Source organism: Hyla sarda, chromosome 3, assembly GCF_029499605.1.
Source record: "Hyla sarda isolate aHylSar1 chromosome 3, aHylSar1.hap1, whole genome shotgun sequence".
Taxonomy (NCBI): domain Eukaryota; kingdom Metazoa; phylum Chordata; class Amphibia; order Anura; family Hylidae; genus Hyla; species Hyla sarda.
In genome coordinates, this window is record NC_079191.1 from 286443142 (window position 1) to 286469269 (window position 26128).

The 26128-nt window shown below is 40.9% G+C and overlaps 1 protein-coding gene across 4 annotated transcripts in view; it reads left to right on the plus strand.

Annotated features, from left to right (window-relative positions):
- Nucleotides 1-26128, plus strand: part of PACRG (parkin coregulated) — a 634469-nt gene that overhangs the window by 120020 nt on the left and 488321 nt on the right. For 2 of the 4 annotated variants that reach the window (XM_056566798.1, XM_056566800.1), the window contains exons 2-3: nt 501-536; nt 18366-18500. In XM_056566798.1, coding sequence (XP_056422773.1) covers nt 501-536; nt 18366-18500 — 171 coding nt within the window. The remainder of the gene's footprint in view (nt 1-500; nt 537-18365; nt 18501-26128) is intronic. The other 2 variants (XM_056566799.1, XM_056566801.1) reach the window with 1 other exon arrangement.

A 26128-nucleotide genomic window follows, 5' to 3' on the forward strand; every position in this document is an offset into this window, starting at 1 on the left:
GCTTATATTGATATCACAGTTTATCATCTGGTTTTTCCATAAATTGCCCAATTAGGCCTAATTCACCATTGCAAAATTATACAAATTTCACATAGGATGACAAGTGTTTCAATTCTGTATTGTCTGATCCTTAGTAAACAATTCTGTGCTGTATACCTATTTTGTTTCCAGTGATAGGCTTACAAATACCAGTTATGCCATTGTGTCAGATACTGTAAATCGGTGTGGAACTGTGCTGGAATTCAGAATTGCTTCCATTTGCATAGGATTACATGTATTGCACACATTTAGATTGCATTGCGTTTTGGCACTACTATAAGGAGGTTGATTAGAAATATTTAACTGAAGCGTATTACACAATCAATTTTGTCTGGAGTGCCGTTGGCTTTACTGTATACTATCACACTTCCCAATTACATCTGCTACACTTTAATCCCTAAGAGAATTAGAAACAAATACTAATAGTCTCACCTGCTAGCTTTGTTTTCTCTTTTTTTCAGGCAACTAAGGAGAAAATTGTTTCAGGTAACAGCAAGGTACTTCCAGAACAGCAAATATTGATGTTTTGTGCGTTTCCTGGCTTACTCAACCTGTCAGTTACTTTGTAGTCGCACAGCTATAGTTGATTTTTAGCATGAAGTGCTGCTGAAAGTAAAATTCTTTTGAGAGCCAAAGACCTGAATTATATTTAGTAAACTAAAAGTGATTTATAAGAATAAGTATAAGTATCCAACCTATTCAGATATAAATGTCGGAACACTTAAAACTGTTGCAGAATGAAAGCGTTTGCTGCTTGGTTTGTAAGTAATAATAAAAAGGCTCTATTATGAATGGCTCTAGTAACGCACATAAGGACTTCTTGGTTATTAACATTCTGGCTTCTTTTTAATGGCTTTTTAAACTATTTAAGCTCTCATTAAAAAGTTTAGTAATAGGAAAATAATATGTAATATGCAATCAGTTGACTTGGTTCTTTTTTTTATGTATTTTTCTTTAATTGGATATTACATGGTCATTCCACGCTCACTTATGTCCTCTTCAGAGTAGTAGAATTAGGCATTTTCCAGCTGGATTACATGACAAATTCATTGTTTTACAACATACAGTTTCATTTTCTTGTTTGTGAGCTGCCCTCCAATGTTGCTCTCCTTCCTGTCCACTTTTTGAAGTGGTGTATAACTCTTTTTTTCTCCATGCTACTATTTCTGGCAATTAGAGAATAGTAAGTTTATCTGAAAGAATCATCTTCTCTTTTTCTGAGTAGCAGCTAAGTGGTAGAAATTCTTTGAGGAAGACTATTTAGAAAGTTGCTTTATTATACATTCAGCCATTCTATATTTCTCTAATTGTGCTTATAGTAATTGTAGGGGTAGATATAGTATTTTCGAATAGTAAACTGGTATCAAGGGATTTTGATGGTCAGAGAAAACATGATATGATATTATGTCTGATTGCTCAGCTGTTTTCACATTTATTTAATTAAAATAATCTCCCTGCACCATCTATTCTCACTAATTAGGTGGAAGTTCCTCCACATTTAATGCCAGTTTAGAGCACTAAAGCAAGTGCTGTGATCTACATGCTGATTTATGGTAGATTGCATCATCTATCATTTATTACAGTAACCACTTAATAGAAGACATAAAGTGTTTAAAACTATAGCCAGACAGTAAGATTTAAATCGAAGGACAGCATTATGCAGGTTGTGCTAGATATTCAAAGACCTATGCTGAAAATGTAGTTACAGTTAGATAGTTATTATGAAAAAGATATGGTTGTCTCTAATGTATCTCTTATAGCCCAATTTACAGTATATATGTTTATGATGTACGGTGGGTGGAATTTTTAAGACCAGCATTTCATTCTCTGTGCCCTACTTGGAGCTGCCATGTAAATTAATAGCTGCTATAAATTGAAGTAAATTCAACACGTAGGGAAGCCCACTTTGGCCACTATGTGCCTCTTTGACTTTCTGCTCCAGATGCAGGCTTAAAGGGGTACTCCGGTGGTAATATTTTTGGCTATATTGCATCTTCTTTTAATGTTCATGTTTTTTGCAATTGATATGTATTATATATTTGTGTAGGATGTGTCTTTTTTTCTTACCTGTTTGTGGGCCAGGAAGTTCTGTAGTTCTGTGCTCGATCTCTGACTGTTGTCCACAGGTTAGGATTAGGCTGTGGACAACATGTCATGTTTATTTTTCTCTCTGTTCTTTCAAAACTGCATGACAGAGATAGGCCACGCCCCCCTCATCTCCCCCTCCAGGAGGTCACAGTTGTGCATGAGAGCAACAAGCTCCTACACAGCTCCTCATCTCCCCCCCCCCCCCCCCCCCCCGCTTTGTCTTGTGAGGACGCAGGTCTGCACTGAAAGAAGACAGAGAAGATGTATGTGAAGGGGAGGAAGTGTTATGTGAAGGGATAACAAGGTGCACGTGCTGGGGACGTATAGACTGCAGGAGAATGAATCTCGTACTGGGGATGATTTCTATATGTGAAGGAGGGGGGGGGGGGACTCCTGAATGACACATGCTGGGAGTTGTAGTCCCTATTATGTGTGTGTATGCTAGTGTTTACAAACCAGTCTGCCTCCAGCTGTATCAAAACTACAACTCCCATACTTTGGTCATGCTGGGAGTTTTGCAACAGCTGGAGGCACACTGGTTGGGAAACACTGTCCTAGCCTATTCAGCATACACATCATGTTACACCAGTGTTTCCAAACCAGTGTGCCTCCAGCTGTTGTAAAACTACAACTCCCAGCATTCCTTGACAGCCTTTGAGCATGCTGGGAGTTGTAGTTCTGCAACAGCTGGAGGCACACTGATTGGGAAACACTGGCCTAGCCTATTCAGTATATTACAAATAAAGTGCATTGTTTCCCAACCAGGGTGTCTTCAGCTGTATCAAAACTGCAACTCCCATCATGCCCAGACAGCTTTTGGCTGTACGGGCATGCTGGTAGTAGTAGTTTTGCAACACCTGGAGGCACCCTGGTTGGGAAACACTGGTGTATGCCCTATAGAGGTGTGATGAACTACAACCCCCAGGAGACTACAGAGGCAGCATGCTGGTGTTATACCACAGACTGAAGGCTCCTGGATGACACATGCTGGGAGTTGTAGTCCCTTTTGTGTGTGAATGCCAGTGTATCCCAACCAGGGCTGATTATATTAGTGTGCTGTGTATAAGGGAGCCGACCCGGAAAATAGTAGGGTGGGTAAAGGGCGGAACAAAAAAAAAAAGGAGCCGCCCCAAACCAGCAAGGCATATGGCATGCTGGGATTTGTAGTTTTCAGCACAGCAAAAAACTGGAAGAATAGAACAAGAATAGACATGAAACAAAACAAATAGGGTAAGTCAAAAACGGAAAAACATGTTGACCACCGGAGTACCCCTTTAAATTCACTCCACCATGTCAACTTCATATGTATGGGGAGAGGTAAGGGGAGTGGCTATTATCCAGAACTCTGATAGCTCAAGTAGAATTTAAAGGGGTATTCCAGGCAAAACCTTTTTTTTATATATATCAACTGGCTCCGGAAAGTTTAACAGATTTGTAAATTTGTAACTTCTATTAAAAAATCTTAATCCTTCCAATAGTTATTAGCTTCTGAAGTTTTCTGTTTAACTGCTCAATGATGATGTCACGTCCCGGGAGCTGTGCATGATGGGAGAATATCCCCATAGGAACTGCACAGCTCCCGGGACGGGAGTCATCAGAGAGCAGTTAGACAGAAAACAACAACTCAACTTCAGAAGCTAATAACTATAGGAAGGATTAAGATTTTTTTAATGGAAATCATTTACAAATCTGTTTAACTTTCCGGAGCCAGTTGATATATAAAAAAAAGTTTTGGCCTGGAATACCCCTTTAACTGAAGGGGTTAAAAGGAAATACACCAGCGCTAAATTGAAAGAAGTGCGTATATAGTATCTACCTCAGCCTGGTCTTAGAAGGTGAAATACCATTTACCACCTACATGTGGGTACTGTACATAAAAATTAAACACTGGTGTATGCGGTTACTACTAGTGCTGGGCGGTATACCGGTTAATACCGATATTCCTGCACGATATGAATTTTGCACATACCGCAGTACCTGTTGCCCCCCCCCCCCCTTGAATGAGTGAATTATCCGCCGCAGCGCGCTGTCCCTACATGGGGGAACTAATCATATGTGACCCGCAATCACTGTTCTACTTTTCTTCCGCCCCCCCAATGAATTATCAGCTACGCTGTCCCTACATCATGTCACCCGCATGCGCTCCTCTGCTTATCCTCCTACGAGTTGCTTGCTGGCGGCGCTAGAAATCTGCACTACAAATAACGTTGCCCGGGCTGCAAAAATAAACAAAATAAACTTTAACTCATCTCCTGACGTTCCCAGTTACCGGCCTCACGGTCCCTCCGCTGCGGTCCTGGAGATGGGAGCCGTCAGCCTATCATTGGCCACAGCAATGGCCGCTGATAGGCTGAGCCCACTGTCATGTAAGGAGCAGGCCGATGATAGGCTGGCAGCCGATGATAGGCTGGCGGCTCTGTGACTTTCCCGTCCCAAGGAAACAGCAAGAGGACATCAGCGCAGGACAGTGAAGACGGTAGCAGAGCAACAGGGGAACGTAGGCAGGTTAGTTGAAGTTTATTTTGTTTATTTTTGCAGCCTGGGAAACGTTATTTGTAGTACAGAACAGATTTCTTGCACCGGCAGCCCGCAACTCCTAGGAGGATGAGCAGAGGAGCGCATGCGGGTAACATGATGTGGGGACAGATGTGGGGACAGCGCAGCTGATAATTCATTGCGGAGGTGTTGGAAGAGAAGCGGTGCCCAGGACACATGGGGGGGGATACCATTAAATACCGTGGAACCGCCATCACTTACAAAAATAGTGTGATACATGTTTTTGCTCATACCGCCCAGCTCTAGTTACTACACAATTTAATTAAGAATTGGGTAAATAGGTGCTAATGAATATGATAAAGTGGGCACATATTAGGACCCATACACATTACTATTAAATACAACATTGCCTGGAGTACCACAATACACTTTTTTATGATCAACTACCTACCAATGGGTTAATATAATGGGATATTGTGTGTCCGCGAATCACAAATATACATAAAATGAAAGGACAATGGTTCCAATCTATGGTCTCTGTCTATATACCAAAAGTTCACTACTCATGGCAAGTGTGTTAATGGGCTACCCCCCCACCAGAACATACATGTTTTGAATCAGCAAGCACTGCTACTATTGGCAATACCAATGGGTAACCTTGAAAATGTCTTCATATGATGGCCTCATGAGTGTAAAGGTGTCGCAGGCAACTACCACACTCCATGCTTGTTTTGGCGAGCGGTGGTATAGTCCATCTGCATGGGAGAGCACCCTGGCTGGCAGCATTTCAGCCCAGTGCAGATGTAAAGCAAAAAATAGCCTAATTCCTGAAAGTAGTGATTGCGTTTTTGCAGGCACAGAGGACCAAAATGCCTATGTTTTACAAAGCAAGCATGCTCCTTTGTTCTGTGTTTATTATCACTATTATTATTATTATTATTATCATTATTAATAATATAATATCAGCATCATCATCTATGAAGGAGTTGTTTTATGATGTCCACCCTTCTCTGTAAGAGTGTGTCATACTCTTGGGAACCAGGCTTACCTATGCATTCTATTGTTACTTATTTGAATGGCTAGCACATAACACTACCTTTTGGAATGCCATTAAACCACATTAGATTGTCAGATAATTCCACACAAATCGCAGGGTTCAGAAAATGTTAAACTTCTAGATCTAGCTAACAGTAGGCGTACCTTACATCATTGCTCTGTTCTGCCCAGTCTTTGTTCCTTTTTTGTCGGCAGAGAAAGTATAGTCTAAAGTGCTGTTCATGCATTCAAAAAAATTAAAATCCTGACCAAAACCTGGCAGAGCCTTTAGAGGTAAATGGGAACCTTCAAGATTAAGATGATTTGTTTCAAAACAGATCCGTGAAAGCTGGCATGGCTCCATGATTCCAATGTGAACAGAGCATTGTTCTACATCATAAATAAATTATATCTCCACTAAATCCGTTTCCATATACTAGGTAACATCCACTCTCTTTTGAGGTATGTAATATTCTTGTTTCATACGTACACACTCAACACATTGCAGTTAGCCCTTTGCTTACATCAGCAATGTTCCTGATTCATAGTGACCTTTGGATGAAAACTACAGACTTGGCAAAATTACGAACTATACTTTAGGTCCTTGATGTGTCGAGACACTACGCTTCATGAGCAAAATAAAACATCAGAGATATTTACATAGCATTTCTTAGTAAATAAATTCTGGAGCAATTTTGTTTAAAGAGGATCTGTCAACTCTCCTGACATGTCTATTTTAGCAAACACTTAGCGGTCTTTTACAACAGGTCTTTTACAAATGCACAAATCACAGATTTAATAAAAAATATGTTTAAAAGCTTAACATTCTATGGAAAAATATTTTAATATATAGCATTTGTATTTTATCATTAAATAGATGAAAAAAATCTGGAATCTCTCAATGTTGAAAAATAAGAAATTTCTTTGTGCCAATATTTGTGTTAGCAATGCAAATTACTAGTCTAAAAATGCAGATGAGTATGCAAGGAGGTTAGGGTTACACGGAACAGATCAGCAGCATATTTTACATTGCGGATCCGCCCTACATTGTGCCTCCAGCTCTGCCTGCCTGCCTGCTCTGCGACTCACCATAATAATAATAATAATTCATAAGGTTGAAAAAAGACCCAGTCCATCAAGTTCAACCTATAACCCTAATAAGTCCCTATTGAGTTGAGTTGATCCAGAGGAAGGCAAAAAAAAAAAAAAACTCATACTAGAGGTAAAAATTCCTTCCCGACTCCAAATATGGCAGTCAGAATAAATCCCTGGATCAACCTTCTGTCCCTATAAATCTAGTATACATAACCAGCAATGTTACCATGCGCCTGCTCAGTGTAAGAGTTAGGCCGAGAGCAGTTGTGATGTGTGCAAGTACACTGTGCATGCGTGGCGACTTGCAGAACACTGTGTGTCTGCTCGTATCAGCAGATTGCTACTACAAGCAGGCACAGCTGGAGGCACACTGTAGGGTCTGTCATCGGCAGATGTGCAGCGTAAAATATACTGCGGAACTGTTTCGTGTTACCCTACCCTTAAAAGAGAAAGCATTAACAGACATTACCAAGCTGTAGAACCCATTAAAATAAATCATGGCCCCAAAAAGAGAAAAGTTAATTGAACCGTTCGATAGAATTGTAAAATTCCTTAATGGGAAAATCCAACATGGATTGTGGCAACAGATATTGGTTGTTCCTATTCAGATGCATGGAACGTTTTGTGCAAGTATCAAGTATTCATCTTGTCATTTCAGAATTTTTGTTCATGATTGTCTTCTTTACAAACAAACAATTTGAAAGTATCTTATAGTAGGATTCTGCAATGTGTGATTCCTTTTTTATTCCTCTAAGGGTACATTCACAACACGATTTATCTTGTATGGGCCGAACGGAGTCATCATTTTTAACCATATCAGTTTTATTTCCTGGCCTACCACGATTTTCAGTCCGGCAATAAAAATTGATATGGTTAAAAAATGAGGTGACCGGAGTCACTATCTGACTGAATGAATGGGATGCGGCGAGTATTTGGCAGCGTCTGTTTTTTTTATTTTTTTATTTCCCCGGGGACTGTATTGCTAGCCTTATAAGTGTATGAATATATTGACAACTGGATGTTACCAGTTCTGGGTGTTATGACTGTGTCTGGTCATTATTGAAAGAACCACACTGTGTATCTGTCACGATTCTGCTAGCTGGATGTGGATCCCCTGTGTCAGCGAGGGATTGGCGTGGACCGTGTCGGTGGAACGGTTCTAAGATGCTACTGGTATTCACCAGAGCCCGACGCAAAGCGGGATGGTCTTGCTGCGGCGGTAGCAACCAGGTCGTATCCACCGGCAACGGCTCAACCTCGCTGACTGCTGAGAAGGCGTGGGACAGAAGGACTAGGCAGAGGCAAGGTCAGACGTAGCAGAAGGTCGGGGCAGGCGGCAAGGTTCGTAGTCAATGTGGATAGCAGAAGATCTGGAACACAGGCTTTGGACAACACTAAACGCTTTCACTGGCACAAGGCAACAAGATCTGGCAAGGAAGTGCAGGGGAAGTGAGGTAATATAGCCAGGGAGCAGGTGGAAGCTAATTAGGCTAATTCGGCCAGGCACCAATCATTGGTGCACTGGCCCTTAAAATCTTAGAGAGCTGGCGCGCGCGCGCCCTAAGGAGCGGAGCCGCGTGCGCCAGGACATGACAGCCGGGGACCGGGACAGGTGAGTGACTTGGGATGCGATTCGCGAGCGGGCGCGTCCCGCTATGCGAATCGCATCCCAGCCGGCAATGTCAGTGCAGCGCTCCCGGTCAGCGGGTCTGACCGGGGCGCTGCAGAGAGAGGAATGCCGCGAGCGCTCCGGGGAGGAGCAGGGACCCGGAGTGCTCGGCGTAACAGTACCCCCCCCCCCCCCTTAGGTCTCCCCCTTTTTTTGTCCGGCAATTGCTTCATGTGGGACGAGGACACTGGAAGCGATTGTAGGGTTTCCTCAAAGGCAGGCAGTTCAACAGGAGTGGGAATGGGGAGGGAGGGCAGAGGGTGAAGCTTGGCACGGGGCAGAGTGTCACCAGGACGGGGGCTATGAGGAGGCACGGCACAGTCCTGATAAGCCTTGGGGAGACCAGGCACAGGAGGAGACACTGAGGCCCGACAGATGGGACTGGGAGCAGAGGTGAGGCATTTCTTACGGCAAGCAGAACCCCAATTCTTGATCTCCCCGGTGGTCCAGTCAAGGGTGGGAGAATGATGCTGGAGCCATGGCAGACCGAGGAGGACTTCAGAGGTACAGTTGGGGAGGACGAACAATTCAATCTTTTCGTGATGGGGTCCAATGCACATTAGGAGGGGTTCTGTGCGGTAACACACAGTACAGTCCAACTTCACTCCGTTGACCGAAGAAATGTAGAGCGGCTTGACGAGACGGGTCACCGGGATGCAGAACTTATTCACCAAAGAGTCCAGAATAAAATTTCCAGAAGCACCAGAGTCCAAGCAGGCCACGGCTGAGAGGGAGGAGTTGGCAGAAGGAGAAATCCGCACGGGCACAGTGAGACGTGGAGAAGCAGACTTCATACCAAGAGACGCCACACCCACGTGAGCTGGGTGCGTGCGTTTCCCAGACGTGGAGGACGAATAGGGCAATCCACCAAGAAATGTTCGGTACTAGCGCAGTACAGACAAAGATTTTTTTCCCTACGGCAAGTCCTCTCTTCCTGGGTCAGGCGAGACCGATCCACTTGCATAGCCTCCTCGGCGGGAGGCACAGGGGTAGATTGCAAAGGATACTGTGGGAGAGGTGCCCAAAGATCAAGGTCTTTTTCCTGGCGGAGCTCCTGGTGTCTCTCAGTAAAACGCATGTCAATGCGGGTGGCCAAATGGATAAGTTCTTGCAGGTTGGCAGGAATCTCTCGTGCGGCCAGCACATCCTTGATGTTACTGGATAGGCCTTTTTGAAGGTCGCGCAGAGAGCCTCGTTATTCCAAGATAATTCGGAAGCGAGAGTACGAAATTGGATGGCGTACTCGCCTACTGAAGAATTACCCTGGACCAGGTTCAGCAGGGCAGTCTCGGCAGAAGAAGCTCGGGCTGGTTCCTCGAAGACACTACGGACTTCAGCGAAGAAGGACTGGACTGTGGCTGTGGCAGGATCATTGCGGTCCCAGAGCGGTGTGGCCCAAGACAAGGCCTTTCCAGAAAGAAGACTCACTACGAACGCCACCTTAGACCGTTCTGTGGGAAATTGGTCCGACAACATCTCCATATGTAGGGAACATTGAGACAGAAAGCCACGGCAGAGTCTAGAGTCCCCATCAAATTTGTCCGGCAGGGACAAGCGGAGGCTGGGAGTGACCACTCGCTGCGGAGGAGGTGCAGGAGCTGGCGGAGGAGATGGTTGCTGCTGTAGCAGTGGCAGAAGTTGCTGTAACGTGGCAGTCAACTGCGACAGCTGCTGTCCTTGTTGAGCGATTTGCTGCGATTGCTGAGCGACCACCGTGGATAGGTCAGCGAGACTTGGCAGCGCCACTTCAGCGGGATCCATGGCCGGATCTACTGTCACGATTCGGCTAGCTGGATGTGGATCCCCTGTGTCAGCGAGGGATTGCAGTGGACCGTGTCGGTGGACCGGTTCTAAGATGCCACTGGTATTCACCAGAGCCCGCCGCAAAGTGGTATGGTCTTGCTGCGGCGGTAGCAACCAGGTCGTATCCGCCGGCAATGGCTCAACCTCGCTGACTGCTGAGAAGGCGTGGGACAGAAGGACTAGGCAGAGGCAAGGTCAGACGTAGCAGAAGGTCGGGGCAGGCGGCAAGGTTCGTAGTCAATGTGGATAGCAGAAGATCTGGAACACAGGCTTTGGACAACACTAAACGCTTTCACTGGCACAAGGCAACAAGATCCGGCAAGGAAGTGCAGGGGAAGTGAGGCAATATAGCCAGGGAGCAGGTGGAAGCTAATTAGGCTAATTCGGCCAGGCACCAATCATTGGTGCACTGGCCCTTAAAATCTTAGAGAGCTGGCGCGCGCGCGCCAGGACATGACAGCCGGGGACCGGGACAGGTGAGTGACTTGGGATGCGATTCGCGAGCAGGCTTGTCCCACTATGCGAATCGCATCCCTTCCGGCAATGTCAGTGCAGCGCTCACACGGTCAGCGGGTCTCACCGGGGCGCTGCAGAGAGAGAGACGCCACGAGCGCTCCAGGGAGGAGCGGGGACCCGGAGTTCTCGGCGTAACAGTATCAATACACTCCCTTGACAAGAAGAATGGTAACATTTGTTCATAAAAGCCCAGTAGAAGAAACAGATTATCTGCACACAATAGTTATGAGAAAACATTTTCTATAATTGTTATAAAATACAAATATTTACCAAACAAGACATGTCGGGAGTGGTGGCAGGTACTCTTTAACTTGACCATTCTCGAATCATAAAAGTGGGTTGAAATTGTGTAAACTGTATAGTATGGTGTTTTTTATTCCAGTTTTTGGCAAGAATATGCTCAGCTGGAATTTATACTTTTATTTATTTATTTATTTATTTATTTTTGCAGTGAATATAGCCTTGTTCTGTGTTTTTAAAAAGCATCAAAAGCAACAAAGCTACTGCTAAAAATGAACAATGTTTGTAGACTATAGAAGTACTTCAACGTTTTCTCATTGTATAAATGTTTAACAAAGCATTACTACTATAATAAGTTCTGCGACTTTAAAAATTTTATTAAAACCTTTAAATTGATTGCTGATTCCTTTTACTTCCTCACATGTCTTACTCTATCAAAAGAGAAAGAATTAAAATGAGATTTGACATGTCTTTCTTATACACTGCCAGAGTGGTTTTACAAGCAGTAATTGTACTCGGTTCAGTTAAGTATACACACGCAGTATAAGGCGGCTCTTTACATCCTTGATTTTGTGTTGTCATTACTGAGCAGATCTTGTCATAGAAGAGCCTCTTTTACCAGTTGGGCTTAAATTGAAATCTGTCAAAGTTTTTACAATATTTTCATTAGATAGCATTGTATGCTGTATTTTGTGCTATTATAGCAGATTTTTCATGTGTTTGAAGTCATTAAAGGGGTACTCTGGTGGAAAACTTTTTTTTTTTCTTTTCGTTTCAACTGGTGCTAGGAAGTTAAACAGATTTGTAAATTACTTCTATTAAAAAAAATCTTAATTCTTCCAGTACTTATTAGCTGCTGAATACTACAGAGGAAATGATTTTCTTTTTGGAACGCAGAGCTCTCTGCTGACATCATGAGCAAAGTGCTCTCTGCTGACATCTCTGTCCATTTTAAGAACTGTCCAGAGTAGGAGAAAATCCCCATAGAAAACATATGCTGCTCTGGACAGTTCCTAAAATGGACAGAGATGTCAGCAGAGAGCACTGTGGTCATGATGTCAGCAGAGAGCACTGTGTTCCAAAAAGAAAAGGATTTCCTCTGTAGTATTCAGCAGCTAATAAGTACCCCTATTAATGCTGCCAATAGACTGTAGAGCTTTTTTCTTTTCAAGAAAGATAACTTCATATTTATGATCAACATAGCTCTAAATACTGCATTTGTTATGTTATTGTTGTGCTGTTCTTTTTCTGAATACAAGGTATTTAATTTCATCTTTAGAAAACCATACCATATTTTTAGCTTGATTTTAAAGTGCAACTGTCACCTCCATATGAGGTACAGAGGTGCAGGCACCATTAGTTAGGGCATAGGAAGATCAAACCAACAGTACCTTTGTTTACTTAGCCCGCATCTTGTAAACATTTATACTTGCTGTCTTGTACTTTAGTCTGTCAGTCGAAAAGGCCAGCTTACTCTCGCAGGGGCAGTCCTCCTCCTCGCCTTGAGCTGCTCCCAGGAGCAGAAACGAGGAAGACCTTGATATAAGTATACAAACCGTGGACAAAGTAAACAAAGGTACCATCTGTTTGATCTCCCTATGGCTTAAAGGGGTACTCCGCCCCTAGATATCTTATTCCCTATCCAAAGGATAGGGGATAAGATGTCTGATCATGGTGGTCCCGCCGCTGGGAACCCCGCAGTTTCTCCTGCAGCTCCCCCGGTCATCTGGTGCAGGGAGCGAGCTTTGCTCCATGCCTGATGACTGGCGATGCAGGGGCCGGAGGATCGTGATATCACAGCCCAGCCCCTCGTAACATCACGCCCAGCCTCCTCCATGCAAGTCTATGGGAGGGGGTGTTACGACCGCCAGGCCCCCTCCCATAGACTTACATTAAGGGGGGTGGGGCGTGACGTCACAAGAGGGCGGTGCCGTGACGTCACGATCCTCCGTCTCCTGTTCGCCAGTCATCAGGCTCGCTCCATGCACCAGATGACAGGGGGTGCTGCAGGAGAGATTGCGGGGGTTCCCAGCGTCCCAGCGGCGGGACCACTGCAATCAGACATCTTATCCCCTATCCTTTGGATAGGGGATAAGATGTCTAGGGGCAGAGTACCCCTTTAACTAGCAGTTCCTGCACCTCCATACCTTGTACAGAGGAAACAGTTGCACTTTAAATTCTAAATACATTTGGGATTAGCATTGGCAAATGCAGGCTATTAAGAATTTACAGTATACAAACAGTTAGACAGCAGTTGTTTAATTTACAAATATGATGTGTGAAATGAATGCCATTTTGTCTTTTTGTAGACCTAAAAACAAATTTTTGGAAGGGTGCATGGGGATATGTGAAGAGGAGGTTATGCAGTGTGAACCATAGCCTTTGATGTATGGTGTAACTAAATGTATACCATATACAGGGTCACTCAGATGATCATATGATTGGCCTCTTTTGTAGTGAACAAAAACACATGCGGGGGGGGGGGGGGGGCGGGGGTGAGGGACAGACATTTATGCTATTTAGAGCCTTTATTTTTTACTTTTTTGCTTACTCTGGGCAAACAAAAATTTGCACTTTTTTGTGCAACTTTTGTTGGTAGGCATAAAGTTGCAGACAGCCTTACCTAAGCAACTTTCAGTTTTCACTTTGCAGTGGTTCCGGAATTTATGATGTGTGAATGTCGCATATAGGCAAAAAAAAACACAGACCCCCCCCCCCTCAGAAAGTCTCAAGCCAACTCCAGGTCTGCCATGGCTTACAAAACTGCCTGTGTTAAGCAAAATTTTCAACTGAGACTTTTTTGTTTTGTTTATGTGCTCCAAATATGTAGCACATAAGCAAAACTAAATAAAAAAATTCCTTTATAACTAGCTTACCAAAAACAACAATGATAAATATCTCCCATTCTCTATGATATTATTTGATGTTGTGGTATAACATATCTAGTTCTATTCAAGCTGTTACTCATAAGGAATATTTGTGTTTTTAGGGAGGCCTACTGTAAAAAGTACAATCAATGTTATTGCTTTCTGCTTCACCAAAGTTCTCTCCTTTATAATTGTCATAAGTATTAAAGTGCAAGTATTAGACATGCCATTTTCCTTTGTCATTGGCTAAAGTGGCTGCATTAGTGAATCTGAAGAGGTCAAACAATAAGATTGCTTTTGACTTAGTTATGTTAATGAAATTAAATGTCTATTAAATTGAGAGTGGCAGCAAGATTGATGGACAGTTTCACTGCTTACATATTAATGGGAAGATTCATAAAATATTGAACAGATTTGAATGCCATCTATTTACTTACTTACTTTATTTATTTACTTATTTATCTAGATTTACACATATGATGATTTACCTATACATTGTAACAGCTAGGACAGTGTACGCATCTATAGGAATCTTTGGCAGTTAGATCCTGTAATTAAATTAAGTTTTAAAGCAGATATCTATATGATACACTTAAAGGGTTAAACATGTGGGAACAGAAGGTGCCCTTAGACATAGATTTTGATTAGATCTGCCAATAATCTAATGTGTACTGTGTATAGGCTACTGTATATGAATACAACAGTCAAGAAGATGAATTGTTCCTGTCCAACAATTTAGTTTTCCCTACAGATAAGCATTTCCGGAGATTCAGTAGATGCTTTTCTAGGATGTGTATGTTAATTGTGGCTAGAAAAAACACTGAAAGTATCCTTATCTTAAAGGAGTATTCCAGGCAAAAACTTTTTTTTTTATATATATCAACTGGCTCCGGAAAGTTAAACAGATTTGTAAATTACTTCAATTAAAAAATCTTAATCCTTCCAATAGTTATTAGCTTCTGAAGTTTTCTGTCTAACTGTTCAATGATGATGTCACGTCCCGGGAGCTGTGCATGATGGGAAAATATCCCCATAGTAGCTGGGCAGCTCCCGGGACGTGAGTCATCAGAAAGCAGTTAGACAGAAAACAGCAACTCATCTCCAGAAGCTAATAACTATTAGAAGGATTAAGATGTTTTAATAGGAGTAGTTTACAAATCTGTTTGGAGCCAGTTGATATATAAAAAAAAGTTTTGGCCTGGAATACCCCTTTAAGATTTCTTCCTAATTTAAGAATTCTTATAAAGGTTGTACAATCACTAAAAATAAATCACATCTATTGTATAATAGCTTTTTACTTTTGTTATTATTTTTTATCTTGCAGTATTTGGACTTTTCCATAGCTGTACTTTGCAGTTGGTGTCTCTCTCTCTCTTTAGATGTCTCCTTTAGGACTTCTATTGCTCCGAAGCAGCAGCTGTAACCATTCGATAATCATATTGATATAATAATAAAATAGGCTAATCTATTTTAAGAAGATTTAGAATAATGATAATGTACGGGGACATGGGCAGCCAATGCAAGATAATTTTTAGACAAGAAATAGCAAAGCAATCTGCTGGCATTAGTTTGTCAGCTGACCGTTGGCCCTATTACACCACCCATACATTTACATTACATAATTGGTAGGCAGATAATACTTCTCAGTCCATCCAAAAAAAACAACCTCATGTGTAAACCATAAATGTGGCCGAAAAAACAATACCTAGTGTACAGAATCAAATTGCACAGTATAACATCAAGGCAAAGTAAAACTGCCCTATAGGCTGGACTGGCTACCCTACAGAGCATAAGTATAGTAAGTAAAGAAGTATAAGTAATGAATGTGAAAGTAAGACATGCAAACCAGTGCAGGATACCAGACTGGGGTTTAGACGGATGCAGGTATGAACAGGTCTCAACATGTGCCCCCACAGAGCCAGTCGTTTGTCAGCTGATTGTTGGCCCTATTACACTACATGTTATTGGGCCATTATCCAATATATTAGCCACTTCTTTTTCCTTATACCATTTTGTGGCTTAAAGTGTACCCGTCAGATCCAACAAAAAATCTTTTTTTTTAATATATCACTCAATGCCTAATCTAATTTTTATGTGTCTAGCACCTTTATTTATTTTTTATTACACTTAAAATTTTGCTCACTTATCTAAATTCCTCTCAAAGGGAGGGGGTGTGGCCTCACTGTGTAGGTCTCCGCCCCCTCCCTCAGTATACTGTCTGTTCACATTTCCCCTTGCATAAGCAAAACAATAACTCCCAGCTTGTCCTCACTGACAATAGCGGGACACAAGCTGACAGTGGGAGGATTTTTCCTCCAGCTGTGAGCCCTGCACTCACAGCTGTCAATCAAGGAAGTGTGTCCTTGACATAGGTGATGACGCATGGACACAGCAGGACTAGTATGGGGGACATTTATCAATGTTTGCTTATGTATTCCTTTTTTTAGTTATTTTTTTCTTACAATTTTTTTTACTTATGTGTGACTTGTTTATGAACTGTTTTCTGCCTGTTGATAAATTTCTTTCACGTAAGCAATTTTTCTTTTTTTGCGTTGGTAGTAGCTTTTTCTGCTCCATGTCTGAGCTGGAGTAAATTTAGTAGCTTTTTTCTTGCGATGCAACTTTTTTTGTGACTTTCGCACTTGATAAATCTCTGACCACTGAAAGTCAAAAAGCACTTTTTGCTTTGGTAAGCAAGATTTTTATTTTTTGCTTAGGACACTGAACAAGCAAAAAGTCGCAGAAAAAAGAGCGTAGGCGCACGTGCGACAATTTTGCGACAATTTTAAGCAAAAAAAAAGCTACTAAATGCTTTGATAAATGTCCCCCTATGTGTCCAAGCAGGCGGGGGGTCAGTTGTTTGACTGGCTTTTTCGGTATGAAATACTGAAAATTTTCCAATGAAAGCAATTGCAAAACCTATTGGTTTGCATGCTTTACAACATATCAAAAGTGTTTGTATCTGACAGTGCCCATTTAAAGGGATACTCCGCCCCTAGACATCTTATCCCCTATCCAAAGGATAGGGGATAAGATGTCAGATCGCCGGGGTCCCGCTGCTGGGGACCCCCGGGATCTACCATGTAGCACCCACCTATAGCAGCTTCCGGAACCGCTGGAGGTCCTCAGGCTGAGTCCATCTCGACCACGAGGACGGAGCATAGTGACGTCATGGCTCCGCCCCCTGTGTGATGTCACGCTCTGCCCCCTCAATGCAAGTCTATTGGATGGGCGTGACAGCTGTCACGCCCCCTCCCATAGGCTTGCACTGAGGGGGCGGAACGTGATTACACACGGGGGCGGAGCTGTGATGTCACTACGCTACATCCCCGTGATCGCCAGTAATCAGACCCGGAGCGAATATGCTCTGGGGATTGATTCTAACAGGGTGCGGCGTGGAAGATCACGGGGGTCCCCAGCGGAGGGACTCCCGCGATCAGGCATCTTATCCCCTATGCTTTGGATAGGGGTTAAGATGTCTTAGCTCCAGTGTACCCCTTTAAGTGCTGCTATCTTTTATAATTCATGAATGGTAATAAATATGCAGATGGTTGTACATCAATTTATGCTTTTATTGGAAATAATTTTGAAAGAAATACTTCATGCACAGAGGATAACTACATACAGGTTAGGGTTTACCACTAGACACAATTAATATGTACCTATTTCTTTCACAGAAGGCACATTTTAGACACAACAGATATGCCAAGTGGAGGGAATGCTTTGCACATGTTAGCACGTTGCCTGACTGTTCCTAGTACTGTCACAATATACGTTTTTATGGAACAAATACAGATAGCTAATTGTGCACTTGAATGAGTGTCCACCTCATTTCCCAGGAAAAGGGGATACTTACTGTTTACTTCTGTTTTCAGGCTAGGCACGGACACCAGAGGTGAATGCTCCACTAATCGCACATTTAATCGCACATCGCAAAATTTTGTCTGCTAAAAACTGTTTAAAAAAAAACAAAAAAAAACACTACTTATTTCTTTTTAGCCCAAAGGGTAGACTCAACAAAACCTGCAGTGTGTGGCTTTCTTCTGCACTTTTTGTGTTTTCATTTGAGTGTAGACCGAATGTTTGTGACCCCCTCCCCTATCCCATCATACAACAGTTATGGCATGAGTAATTAATACGGGAAAACCACTTGACTGCATATATGTCTACATGAAATCTAAAAAAAAAAATCCCTATAGCCCATCATTCAGTTTGAAAGTTTGTACTTATGGATATTTTAAAAGTAATAGATACATTAAATATATTGAATATGTCTTCACTAACGCATTAGTATGGCTTTTTATCGTCCTTAATATATGGAGCACATTGTATATTGCATTGTGGACACCCATTAAGAAATTGCATGCCATAGACTCAATAGAAGAAACATTATTGTGTAAAGTTAATTATAATTTTCCCATGACAGCTCTGTAATGTAAAATTGAATATGTATACAAACATGATGTATGAGGCAGCCTGTATTCTATTATATCACTGATATATGCATTTTGTTGTAGGTGAGAGGTCCCCCTGCAGCAGGAGCATTCAAAGAACGACCTGCAAAGCCAACGGCTTTTCGCAAGTTTTATGAGCGAGGAGACTTCCCGATTGCCCTTGAGCACGATACGAAAGGAAACAAAATAGCCTGGAAGGTAAGTAAGGGCACAGCTGTGACTGCCAGCTGTGCTTATTGATGTGACCTGTTCTTTTGCCAAAAAAGTTGGCTTATAAGTAAATAAACCGAAGTTGTTTCTCCACAAATTTTTGGTGGATGCCGTTCAGAGGCAGCCCCCAGAACAAGCCGTCCTCCTTGGCTAACAATTAAATTATCGTTTGGAAAGGAGGAAGATGACAGAGCCTTTTTGCCTCAGAGAATTATCTCCTACATCAATTCATCTCTATTTTTATGAGGACCTGGCAACCCTGGCTGTTTCAGACAGTCCATCAAGTGATTGCATATTGCTAGCAGTAGCCATTTATCTCCCCCAAATTTCACCTTCCTGCAGGACACTTCCAAATGGAAGCTTTAATTACCTAAATGGATAGGTCAGAATTGGCTGCTCCCTAGGAAATGCAGAGCAGAATATAAACGAAGGCAGATTCTCATTCTGAGACTGTGCTTTTAGTCTGCAGCATATGTCAAGCAACGTAATCGCTGTCATACATGCCTCTGTTAGAGGCTGACCTCCACTGCTGAAATCATTACAGCGCCGACATTTCTCTGACAAAAGGTTAATTGGCTTCAAAATAAATGTATTGCCTAATGACTCCATTCCAATACGGCTGGGTTCTGTCTCCGAATGGCCCACTGATGTTATTTGTAAAAACTTGCCAATCTCTTTAACTCACCAGGGCAAGCTTTTAAATTTAATTTGAAAAGAACGAATACTGATCTTTTCCCTGCCCTAGCCATTTAATTATGTGTATTCCCGGAATCTTTTCTTTTTCTTTATTTCTCTTGCTCAGAATCATACATTTGTAAAGACCAAAATAAGTGAGAAATCATTATATGAGCATTAAAGCAAAACAGATTCAACTGAGCACATTAAAGAAAAGCGCTGGTTACAGCCTAGGCTGGTGACTTTTTATACAAATCCGGTGTTAATGTAGTCACCTGCTGAGTGTGAGGACAAGCAAGGTTCTGGATCTGTGCTAAGGTCTTTCGCATTGTAAAATGCCATTGACAGACAACTAACAAGACCGATAGATGAAAAAAAAAAGCATCTTTTAGAAGTGTGGCTTTTGTTTGACAAATTGTATTTAATAATCTATCCAACCATGTCTTGTAAAGTGCAGTAAGAACAGACGCTCATTCCTATGTTATTACACAGTGCAGTGGGTTGGGTTTTTTTTTCTTCTAAAAAACCTAGCTGGAAATTATTATTTTTCATTTTATGTTGTTCCAAAATTTCAAGGAAAACGATTTTGTCCTTTATTTGGCAGCTTGTGATCTGAGCCTAAGCAGATTATGTATCTGTACAAAGATAATGGCTGATATCGTTGTTTGCAAATAGGAAAGCTAAGCAGATCATAGAGCTCTTATATCCTCAAGCTGAATACAGCACAGTATGGCATTTTCATAGATTTAACCGCTGATTATACTATTCTTATTACATGAAGCTTGGAGAGCTTGAAAAACAATTGCTTATATACATATATTTGCTAGGTAAGCCTTCCAGTGGGATACAAATGGTTGAAATACATGAGCATCTTTCTTCCCAATCGTGTGTTATGACTCATATCCCTGCCTATAGCCCTCGCTGTATAACATTTCACTTAGCTGTCATTTTAAGCCTAATAATAGTGAACTAGGGAGTTGGTCACAGGAAGAAAGAGAATCAGTATATATGATGTTGTAGATCACCTTCACGCAGCTTAGGCTCATTCTTGTAGCATTACAAATTGTTTAGGAGGAAACACAATTTTTAAATGCACTTAGGTATTAAACTACAATTTAATACATTCAGACCCATTTGTAGATAGAAGACAATGCATTAGTTGTTCAGCACAGATCTATCTTTTCACACTGTCATTGCCACCAGCATGTTTTTTACCAGGGAAAATGTGCATAAATTGTGGAGGAGAAATGCATCATTGCAGAATTTGCATCAATTCTGGGCGGACAATCTGCACAGCATCACTGACTGATTGAGACGGCACGAGGACTGCTCGAATATGCACTTTCACCTTTGACGACAATGCATATCCAAGCGCATCAGCTGAAATAATGAAGAGTCCACAATTTGAATTTCCTCTGTGTACAATGTGCAGCAGAATCCCATTGAAAATAATAGGAGGCTGCTGCACCAGAATGGCTATATTCACAGGGCCAAAAATGTGCAGGATGTCCATCCAGAAAACATAGTGGTACATTTCTAAGTGCAAATGTGGATTTTATACGGCTGTACAAAGATGTGATCAGCTGATAAATGAACATTTGCTTGTTTGCTGGGCCTTTTACTCAGGGCAATAACAGGACATTCAAAAGAGTTTTTTTTTTCCAATCTGTATCTGCAAAAGTGCTCTGTGCTGTTATGTATATACACAAACCTGTGTACTTGGTCATTGGCTGACCTTTATAAATCTAATGGCCTATCCTTTTTAAAGGGGTACTCCGGTGGAAAACTTTTTTTTTTAATGAACTGGTGCCAGAAAGTTAAACAGATTTGTAAATTACTTCTATTAAAAAATATTTATCCTTCCAGTACTTATTAGCAGCTGTATGCTACAAGGGAAATTCTTTGCTTTAAAAAAAAAAAAAAAAATGTCTTGTCAACAGTGCTCTGTCCGTGTCAGGAACTGTCCAGAGCAGCATAGGTTTGCCATGAGGAATCTGCTCTGGACAGTTCCTGATACGGGCATCAGGTGTCAGCAGAGAACACTGTGGACAAGACAAAAAAGAAATTAAAGAAGAAATAACTTTATCTGTAGCATACAGCTGCTAAAAAGTACTGGAAATATAAAGAGTTTTTAATAGAAGTAATTTACAAATCTGTTTAACTTTCTGGCACCAGTTGATTTAAAAAAATAAAATAAAATGTTTTCCACAGGAGTACCCCTTTAAGTGTTAATTGCTGCTTTTGCCTGAATTGCTATAATTTTAGTATTTATGGTGCAAGTAGTGGTTCACTTAAAGGGGTTGTCCAGTAATAGAAAAACATAGCTTCTTTCTTTCAAAAACTGCTCCCCGTCTGTCTCCAGGTTGGGTGTGGTTCTGCAGCTCAGTTCCATTGAAGTGAATAGAGCCAAGTTATAATACCACACCCAACATTGAAGACAGATGTGGAGCTGTTTTTTAAAAGAAATTATCTGTGTTTTTCTATTCCTGGATAATCTCTTTAAATAAGACAACACTGTTACACAATATTTAAGCAATATTCATTAATTTAGGACTACCTTTGATAGTTTTTGGTATTGCAGTTTGAATTGGAGGGCTGATTCAGACTGCAATACCAAAAACTACCAAAGGTAGTCACTAAATGGGTCTGTTTTGGAATATTGCCCCGCTCAGCCAATCACTTGCCACAGCCGTAATTGGCCGAGTGGAACAGTTCCTGTAGGGTCAACTTGTCACATACAAGTATAAAGAATGGACCTACAGGGTAGTGGAGAAGGTGGATATAGCTTTTTTATTTTTACCCATCCGCAGACATATAAAATCAAGATATATATATATATATATATATATATATATATGTGTGTGTGTATATATTTATATTCTCCACATAATCTCTTAAAGAAAGCTCTGATGCTGATAAACAAGATGTTAGTGCCAATATGCTTGCACTACAATGGTGGTCATCGCCACCTCATTATTTTACTTGCCTGTTCAGATATCCAATTTATTTTTGTAATATATAATAATTGTGTCCATGATAATTGACTGAAAACTGTGAGTCTCCAGCTATGGCAAAAATACATTTTCTGCCCTAACATGAAGCTACTGGTTAAACATTACTGTTATGTCACTCTTCTACAATGCATGCAGTACATTGAGCAATGGCACTTACCTTTGGGATGACTTATATTGGCCTAAGCTATGAGAGACTTTTGGTTTTTAATACATTAAATGGACTGTGTAATATGGCGCAGCATAAGAACCTGGTAACATTTATAGCCCAGCTGCCTAAATGCTGTTATTAATTCACTATTCATTTGTACAGTATAAAATGTACAGCATTTTCCTGAGAATTCTTACAACGCAATCTACGTTACCAGTGATGTCATGCAGAACAAAATTGTGGTAGAATTACAGGTCCTGGTCTTGCGTCAGTAACACGGCATTAAATTCTTGGATGCAAAGCTTCCCAGCTCAGTGGTTGTCATTTTCTATCTGCGTGTGAGCACATATATTGCATGTAATTACACTATTAAACTGCAGCACAGAACAGGCTTAGTATTCAATCATTATCAGCCTTTACGTGTTTTTCTTAATACCTGTCATCAATTGCTAAATTACTAACATTTATAAGTGTTTCAAAATTAGCAACTCTTATTCTTCCATCTGTTTATGTGACGGACTGAAGAAAATATACTCATATGTTTACCTTACAAATGACTTTAATACTGTATATAGAACGGCTGAGAGAATGCACTAGAGCAGTACATCCAGAGCACTGCTCTTCCCAACCAAGTGCATTTAGTAGTCTAACTACATTCTACTGAAGGGAAACATTTAAAGAATATTGCAGATAGTGATGCTTTCAATGAGGATGGATTTTTACACATGCCCACGGTACTAAATTTGTAACAAACCTCTCAAGCAAGGCTTTAGGAGTTCATTAAGCAACCTACATGGAGGGATATAGCAGTGAGTTATGAAAAGCGTTTTACACGGACGTGGTGGATGTAATCTAAACCCCTTCAGCAAAGTTGAAGGGACAAATTATGCAGCTTTTTTTTCATCATAATAAACCAAGTTGTATCTTCCATAAATGTTTGGAAGCATATTTCTCCCGATATACCAATTGCATGTACACAAATAGAAATTATGGTAACACGTCAATATTCTATATGGAATATTTAGGGCTACTGTTAACAATAACAAAGCAAGGGAAACTACATTTGCAGAAATAAATCTTATATGTCTAATGGGTCATTGTAGGCAGACATTCAAATATTAACACAAAAGAGGAATTTCTTAAATGGTACAGTCATCTATTTGTTTACATGCAATTGGTATATCGAGAGAAAGTATCATTATTTGATAATCTCTACCCCCAGTATATATCCTGAAGTGCAGCACTCACCCTGGGGAAATCGGCTTTTCTAAAGCTAAGGCTGGGTTCACACATAGTATGTTGGGCAGTATATTTAGGCAATACCAGTAATGGGTTCAAAACACAGGAAAAGCTGCAGAGCTATTCACTATCATTTTTCTGGTTTTGCCTAGAAACATTGATTGAAATCCTGATCAAAATACATTATGTGAACCTGAACCGAGTCACGTTTTTGCCCTCCCAGCATGTGTCTGGTTTTTTAGATTTTGGCAGATAATAATTATATTGTGGCCACTATAACAGAGGTTTTTATGAACAGATCCAACACTTTACTTATTGTTGGCCCTCCACAAACTGGCCCATAAAATGATCCTGTAATAAGCTGAGGATTATTCTCTGATGCAGTTAAAGGGGTACTTCAGTGGAAAACATTTTTTTTAAATCAACTGGTGCCAGAAAGTTAAACAGCTTTGTAAATGATTTCTATTAAAAAGTCTTTACCCTTCCAGTACTTTTTAGCAGTTGCTACAGAGGAAATTATTTTCTTTTTTAATTTCTTTTTTTATCTTGTCCACAGTGCTCTCTGCTGACACCTCTGTCCGTGTCAGGAACTGTCCAGAGCAGAATAGGTTTGCAATGGAGATTTTCTCCTGCTCTTGACAGTTCCTGATACGGGCATCAAAAAAACAAAAAAAATTCAAAAAGAAAAGAATTTCCTCTGTAGCATACAGCTGCTAAATACATACAGCTGGAAGGGTAAAGATTTTTTAATAGAAGTCATTTACAAATCTGTTTAACTTTCTGGTACCAGTAGATTTAAAAAGAAATGTTTCCCACCGGAGTACCACTATTAAATCTGTACCATGACCCCATTCAATATATAGGTAGTGAAAATGTCCCATTATCACCACTTTACCAACCTATGCAGGTGACTTCTATCTTCTCAGTGATGTTGGCAGGTCCATAGATTACACAAAAACATTTTTTTTTATGTTTTCCTTCCTGTGTAATTCTACCTGTTAGGTGTAAACATCCTCACAATCAACCACTATAGCTTTCATACTCACTTTCATATCTGTTCTAACACACAGATATACATAGAAATAATCCTCCCTTTTCATTTGGCCTATCTACCAGAAATAGTGAAAAACCCTAAAGATTGACAGCCCTGTTATGTGAAGAGTTTATATCAACTACATCAATCTGTTCATATGTGGAGAAGACCGCTCGGATCCTTGCTACTGCCGCTGTGCCTGGGCTGTAGGGTAGCACCACCTCTCTCCAGTACAAACATAGAAAACGATGTCCTGCACCAAGCAGCAAGTAAAAGTCCACTTAATTGAAGAATAGCAATAGAAGTATAGGCAGAGTGTAGCAGCCTACGCGTTTCAAACAAGCATGTCCTTAGTCATGGCATAAAAAAGCAATAACACGTTCCTTCTTATATATCCCAACGTTCAGTCACATGGTATTGCTGACAGAAAAAGCTAAAAAATGTAACATGGCATTCCGGATCGGGACAACTTTAGTATCTCCTGGAAAATCCTATTGTATCTAGACAATATACATTATTTTGCACCACATAATAGTTCCATATAGGCTACCTCATAGGGGATTATATATATGTACACACAGGATAGATCAAATTGTAAGATATAAATAAATATGCACATGCATGGACAAATAAAACTATTTAGGAGTTTTTTTCAGAGTTTTTTTTTACTTTTTTAATATTGTTTATTGTATTTATGAGATTAATTCATATAAACTAAATAAACATAATTTACTAGGGCATACATGAAAGTATACATATGCCACTCATAGTACTGTACATAAACTGGGGGATAGATAAATGAATACGTCGGAATTAAATCCTGCCTTAAATTCAAGCCTTTCGGCTCCCTGGTGTCCAGTAAAAACATCCAGAAAGACTCTCTATTCAAGAGAAGGCTTCTGGTGTCACCTCCTCTCACAGTTTGTTTTTTTACTTTTTCTATGCCCATAACCTGCAGTGTGTTAACATTACCTGCATGCACACACCTAAAGTGTTTTGACAGTGCAGAGATATTAAGGGATCTTGGATTTTTTGCATCTGACATATGCCTGCGAAATCTGGTTTTTAAACTATTGGAAGTGCATCCTACATACTGGCAGTGGTAGGTTTCACAGGATGCCAGATACACCACATTACAAGTGTTATCATTTATGTAATCTTTCATCCTGAAGACCTTGCCATTGCGATACAAATTAAACTCTTTTTGAATAAGCATATTTTTGCATGTAATGCAAATCTTATGTCCGCACTTCCATTTTCCTGCATTTTGGAGCCAGTTCGACTGTTTAGAGACTTTACCTATATTGCAATTATATAGGCTACGATATGTAGCCTATAGTCGGACCTCAGACCTCTTCTGGATACCATTTTAAAGTTATCTGTCACTATGCTGTTCAATATTGAGTCCTGTTGTAATATTGGTAAGTATTTCCTCATAATCTTGCCTATTTTATGAAACTGCCTACTATATTGTGTAAAAAAAAAAAATGGAGCATCATTATGTCTT